The sequence below is a fragment of the Hyla sarda genome, chromosome 7 (genome assembly GCF_029499605.1).
Source record: "Hyla sarda isolate aHylSar1 chromosome 7, aHylSar1.hap1, whole genome shotgun sequence".
Taxonomy (NCBI): domain Eukaryota; kingdom Metazoa; phylum Chordata; class Amphibia; order Anura; family Hylidae; genus Hyla; species Hyla sarda.
In genome coordinates, this window is record NC_079195.1 from 23,443,240 (window position 1) to 23,449,768 (window position 6,529).

The 6,529-nt window shown below is 46.4% G+C and overlaps 1 protein-coding gene across 1 annotated transcript; it reads right to left on the reverse strand.

Moving 5' to 3' along the window:
• Positions 1–3,172: 3,172 nt before the first annotated feature.
• On the reverse strand, positions 3,173–6,205 carry LOC130281984 (protein spinster homolog 1-like). The gene is made up of 2 exons (XM_056529789.1): positions 6,069–6,205; positions 3,173–4,763 (listed from the first exon to the last, which is right to left on the reverse strand). Exon 2 carries the CDS (start codon positions 4,736–4,738, stop codon positions 3,224–3,226), a length of 1,515 nt encoding a protein of 504 aa, XP_056385764.1. The 5' UTR covers positions 4,739–4,763; positions 6,069–6,205; the 3' UTR covers positions 3,173–3,223.
• Positions 6,206–6,529: the final 324 nt, after the last annotated feature.

Genomic DNA, 6,529 nt, shown 5'->3' on the forward strand with positions numbered 1-6,529 from the left:
AACAGCAAAAAAAAAAAAACAAAACCCACATGGCATACCATTTTGGAAACTAGACCCCTTGAGGAACGTAACAAGGAATAAAGTGAGCCTTAATACCCCACAGGTGTTTCACGACTTTTGCATATGTAAAAAAATACAAAAAAATTTCACTAAAATGTGGGTTTCCCCCCCCCAAATTTCACATTTTTGCAAGGCTTAATAGCAGAAAATACCCCCAAAATTTCTAACCCCATCTCTTCTGAGTATGGAGGTACCCCATAAGTTGACCTGAAGTGCACTACGGGCGAACTACAATGCTCAGAAGAGAAGGAGTCATATTTGGCTTTTTGAGAGCAAATTTTGCTCGGGGGCATGTCACATTTAGGAAGCCCCTATGGTGCCAGGACAGCAAAAAAAAAAAAAACCCACATGGCATACCATTTTGGAAACTAGACCCCTTGAGGAACGTAACAAGGGGTACAGTGAGCATTTACCCCCCCCCCCCCCCACTGGTGTCTGTCAGATCTTTGGAACAGTGGGCTGTACAAATTTTTTAATTTGCACAGCCCACTGTTCCAAAGATCTGTCAGACACCAGTGGGGTGTAAATGCTCACTGTACCCCTCATTTCATTCCGTGAGGGGTGTAGTTTCCGAAATGGGGTCACATGTGTTTTTTTTTTTTTTTTTCGTTTGTCAAAACCGCTGTAACAATCAGCCACCCCTGTGCAAATCACCTCAAATGTACATGGTGCCGTCTCCCTTCTGAGCCTTGTTGTGCGCCCCCAGAGCACTTTGCGCCCACATATGGGGTATCTCCGTAGTCGGGAGAAATTGCATTACAAATTTTGGGGGGCTTTTTTCCCTTTTACCTCTTGTCAAAATGAAAAGTATAGGGCAACACCAGCATGTTAGTGGAAATTTTTTTTTTTACACTAACATGCTGGTGTAGACCCCAACTTCACCTTTTCATAAGGGGTGAAAGGAGAAAAAGCCCCCCAAAATTTGTTAGGTAATTTCTCCCGAGTACGGCGATACCCCATATGTGGCGTTAAACTGTTGCCTTGAAATACGACAGGGCTCCGAAGTGAGAGCGCCATGCGCAAATGAGGCCTGAATTAGGGATTTGCATAGGGGTGGACATAGGGGTATTCTATGCCAGTGATTCCCAAACAGGGTGCCTCCAGCTGTTGCAAAACTCCCAGCATGCTTGGACAGTCAACGGCTGTCCGCCAATACTGGGAGTTGTTGTTTTGCAACAGCTGGAGGCTCCATTTTGGAAACAGTGGCGTACCAGACGTTTTTCATTTTTATTGGGGAGGGGAGGGGGGTTGTGTAGGGGAATGTGCATATGTAGTGTTTTTTACTTTTTATTTTATTTTGTGTTAGTTTAGTTTAGTGTTTTTAGGGTACAGTCACACGGGCGGGGGATTACAGTGAGTTTCACGCTGCGAGTTTGAGCTGCAGCGCAAAATTTGCTGCATCGCAAACTTGCAGCCTGATAATCACTGTAAGCCCCCTGTCCATGTGAATGTACCCTGTACATTCACGGGGGGGGCTCCAGCTGTTGCAAAACTACAACTCCCAGCATGCACAGTCTATCAGTGCATGCTGGTAGTTATAGTTTTGCAACAGCTGGAGGCACACGGGTTGGGAAACACTGAGTTAGGAAACAGACAATGTTTTCCAACCAGTTGTTGAAAAACCACTACTCCCAAACATTCTCAGGCATGCTGGAAGTAATAGTTCGGCAACATCTTTAGAGCCAGATGTTGCCGGACTACAACTCCCAGCATGCTTGGAGTTGTAGTTTTGCAACATCTGGAGGACTACAGTTTGCAGACCACTAATACAGTGGTTCCCAATCTGTGCCCTTCCAGATGTTGCAAAACTACAACTCCCAGTATGCAAAAACTGTCCAGGCATGCAGGGAGTTGTAGTTCTTTAACATCTGAAGGGCCAGATGTTACAGAACTACAACTCCCAGCATGCCTGGACAGTAAGGGCATGCTGAGGATGTGTAGTTTTGCAACATCTGGAAGGGTACAGTGGTCTCCAAACTGCGGACCTCCAGATGTTGGAAAACTGCAACTCCCAGCATGCCCGGACGCCAAGGGCTGTCTGGGCATGCTGGGAGTTGTAGTGTAAGGGGACCAGATGGAGCAGTCCAGATCGCTTTACGGCGGTCTGGAATGCTGCAAAGGTCCCGCGACGCCGCTGAAGATCCCCTCGCCTGTCGCCACCGCCGCCGTCTCCGCCGCCGGGATCCGGGTCTTCAGGGACGAGGTAAGTACCGGGGCCGGGCCCCAGCACTCCCCCGTCCCCCGCTGCATCCTCCGGTCTTCCTCCCGTTCTCTCTGGACTTCCAGGGACTCGGCAGGGCGGGAGGAAGTAACCCCCCCCCCCCCCCGAGGAATCGCAGGGGATAGGAGGAGGTGGCAGGCTTGCCACCTTGCTCCTATACTCCAGCATGGTCCTGGGTGTCTGTGACAGCCGGGATCATGCAAAATTACCGGGCGGTCGGGTCCCAGAGACCCGATCAGCCCGGTATCGCCGCAGATCGCAGGGGGCGATTTCCCTCGCGATTTGCGACAATCGCTGACATGGGGGGGCCTACATGGCCCCCCTCGGCGTTTGCGCTGGATGCCTGCTGAAGCATTTCAGCAGGCATCCGCTTCCGATCTCTGCCCGGCGCGCGGCAGGGCCTGGAAACCGCCAGGATGTACTCATACGTCATGGGTCCTTAAAGCCCAGGGTGCGGGGACGTATCCATACGTCATGGGTCCTTAAGGGGTTAAATAGGGGGAACTTCACCATTTGTTTATAATATCGAAATCACGATATTTACCTCCATAAACACAATTACACATATCGTGCAGCCCTAATACACACACATACACACATGTACATACACAAACACATACACATACACAAACACATACACACATATACACATATACACACAAACACATACACACAAACACATACACACACATATACACATATACATACACAAGCACATATACACAAACACATACACACTCATATATATCCCTCTTGTTATTAAAAGTCTTTTTAAGGTCTTGGGAGGAGATTTACATTTTTCTATTTGGGGTTTGGACACAGTTGGGTCGGTAGAGAATATTTTTTAAGGGGTAAAGTGGAACATAGAACAAATGCAGCAATTTTTTTCTTAATTTTTTTTTTAATGAAGTAAACGAGATAAAGGTAAGCAATGACTTTTCCTCAGTCTGAAGCGCGGTCCTCATCGGCAGGAAGCAGTGAGGAGGAGGAGGATGACGGAGGTTCTGATTCCATCTCTGCTTCTTTTTCGTCCCTCTCTATAAATAGGGCCGTGGCCATGAAGAAGGCCCCTCCGATGACTGCCATTATGGTGGAGGTCATGAGGGCATACTCCAGGCTGCGGTATTTCAGAAGAGGGGATTTGGCATATCCTCGTTCGTAGGTGTCAGATATCAGGCCGATGAGGTACGGGCTGCCGGCGTCACCTAGGAGGTGATAGATTGTCATCTGCACGGCCAGAGCTGAAGATCTCCTCCACGGAGTTACTACTTTTAGTATAATGTCAGATATGAGGGTGAAATTTACTGACAGAAGCGTCTCTCCGATGAAGATGAAGATGTTGGTGGCAACGAGGTTGATGTTGCCAAAAGTCAATGCCAATAGAAGAAAAGGGGCGGAGAGCATCATCGCGCAGCCACACACAAGCGGGTCCGCCCGTGGGTTGGATTTGCGATATCTTTTACTTATCTCCGACCCTGCTACAACTCCCAGAATGCCGGAGACGACTGTAACCACACCAAATATTAGGATGTCGTGATAGTCACACGGTTCAGCACGGCAAGGGTCCTTCTCTTGTAGGAGTGTTCGTGCGTGGGTCAGGTATGACGGACCCCATACACCTATGGCTCCCACTATGAAGGATACAGCTGTCGATCCCATGGTGGTTAACATGAAGCTTCGATTTTTAAATAGTTTTTTCAGATCTGTCGTCCATTTGGCAAACTTCTGGGATTTGTTGTTCTTCTTCCCGTTTGTAGTCGTTCTTGGAAGCTCCTTTGTGACCAAAAGCATCAAAGCCACAGCTATGAGGCCCAGGCCAGGGGTGACCCGAAACGCCCAGTGCCAATCGCCCCTTGCTGCATCAGTCACTTTGGGCCCGATGATGTATCCTAGTCCGCAGCCTACAGGTATGACGGAGTAAAACACGTTCAGCATGCGGGTCCGCTGGTCACTTGTAAAAAGGTCTGCAATGATGGAGGGGGCGATGGTGCAGAAAGTCGCCTCTCCGGCTCCAACCAGCCCACTCGTCAGCAGGAAGAGCAGGAAATACCCGTCAGGGATGAATGACAGGGTAAGTGTCATGCTCAGCCAAACGATGACTCCTGCGCAGACAGTATATTTCTTATTACAGTGGTCGCCCAGATATCCGGCAATTGGTGCGACCAGCACGTAGCTTCCAATGAACAATGTATTCAATAAGCCGGACAGACTAGCATTGGTGTCATATGCTTTCTGTATATAAGGCAGCACCCCCGCCACGCTGGAGCGATTTGCATAGATGAGCAAATTAACAAAGGCGAGGATCACTACGGTGATGATGGAACGTGCGGTGGACATCACGCTTAGAGATGGCAGGTTCTGCCTCTCAGGGATATCGCCCTTTTCTACATCCATATCACTATGGTCCTCCATTGCTTCTTCCTCCTCCTTCAGCAATGGGTCTTGTGGAGAGGCCATGGTCACAGGTCAGAGCCTGAAAACACTAGAGAGAGAGAGATAAGTGAAGACATTAGACAACATGTCATCATTCCTGTCATTATACAATAGATCCTTCATACAGAGCAGAAATGTCCAGCACAGAACCACAAGATAACACTAAGACCATCGCAGCCTCAGAAGAAGACACTTCTCTATAAGTGTTTTATATGGAGACGTCTTCCCAGAGGTTTCCAATGTCTGATAACCTGAACCTGTCCGGTCCTAGTAATATCTGATAACCCTGAACCTGTCCAGTCCTAGTAATATCTGATAACCTGAACCTGTCCGGTCCTAGTAATATCTGATAACCCTGAACCTGTCCAGTCCTAGTAATATCTGATAACCTGAATCTGTCCGGTCCTAGTAATATCTGATAACCCTGAACCTGTCCGGTCCTAGTAATATCTGATAACCCTGAACCTGTCCGGTCCTAGTAATATCTGATAACCCTGAACCTGTCCGGTCCTAGTAATATCTGATAACCCTGCACCTGTCCGGTCCTAGTAATATCTGATAACCTGAACCTGTCCGGTCCTAGTAATATCTGATAACCCTGAACCTGTCCGGTCCTAGTAATATCTGATAAGCCTGAACCTGTCCGGTCCTAGTAATATCTGATAACCCTGAACCTGTCCGGTCCTAGTAATATTTGATAACCCTGAACCTGTCCGGTCCTAGCAATATCCGATAACCCTGAACCTGTCCGGTCCTAGTAATGGCGGATTATAAGGGCTTGGCTGTATGGTCACTGGGCCATGGGAACTTCATACTGTAGATACAATTGGGCTATCCTGCTATATACATTTACTAATAATGAACCTACCCCACCTCATTGGGATCTATCCGTCCCCTATATGACTTTTTGCCACTAGTTGATTTGAACATTTTCCCTTTCGGAGTACCCGGAGTATTTCTATTGTTAGTACACAGAATATTATTATATACTATTATATTTCTGCCCTAATCTTTCTGTCATTCTTTTACTACACCACCAAATCTTTCTCATAGACTTATATCTTTTAGAACTTCATGAATTAGGACTCTTTTTCTTGGGGGCTTTTTTGGGCATAATTGCATTTTAGCAATTTTGCAAGAAAAAGCTCTGGTCATGATACTATCTGTGCGTTTTATTATGTTTAATGCCTAAGCCAAGTATTATCACAATGCTATGAGGAATATAACTTTTCTTATTTCTTTTGGAAATTCATTTCTTGTTTTTTTTTCTCTAAAAAAAAGCAACAACAATAAAAAAAAATCCTGACAAACAAAATGCCCTGTGTATGTATGAATCGAAGAGGCTGAGACTTACCTTGTGGTTCTCTCTTCAGACAAGGAACGGTCAAAATCTCGAATTCTCTATCGCAAATAGAAACTCTCTAAGAAACACTTTGCACCACAGGTTGTGAATGCAAAACACACTGAAGAGACTGCGGCCGGCGCGCACCTCCTTGTACAGCTTACGGTGACATCATCACAAGCATGTGTGACATCACAGGGTTCTAAACCATCTTCAGGTATGTGTATATCTGTATAGTAAATGTGAGGAGCCGTATTGGTCCAGTGATGCAGATTGTAATACCTTTTTTATTGGACTAACAGAATGTTGTAGAGACAAACTTTCGGGATTCCTCCCTGATAATTTATAAAGTCCTTTGATAATTAGTCCTTGACTATTGGACTTGATAAAGGGAGGAATCCTGAAAGCTTGTCTCTACAAAATTCTGTTAGTCCAATAAAAAAGGTATTACAAGATACTAGAAAATATTTTTC

Excerpts from the sequence above, each read along its gene's own strand:
- LOC130281984 (XM_056529789.1), bottom strand. The coding sequence starts at position 4,738 with ATGGCCTCTCCACAAGACCCATTGCTGAAGGAGGAGGAAGAAGCAATG.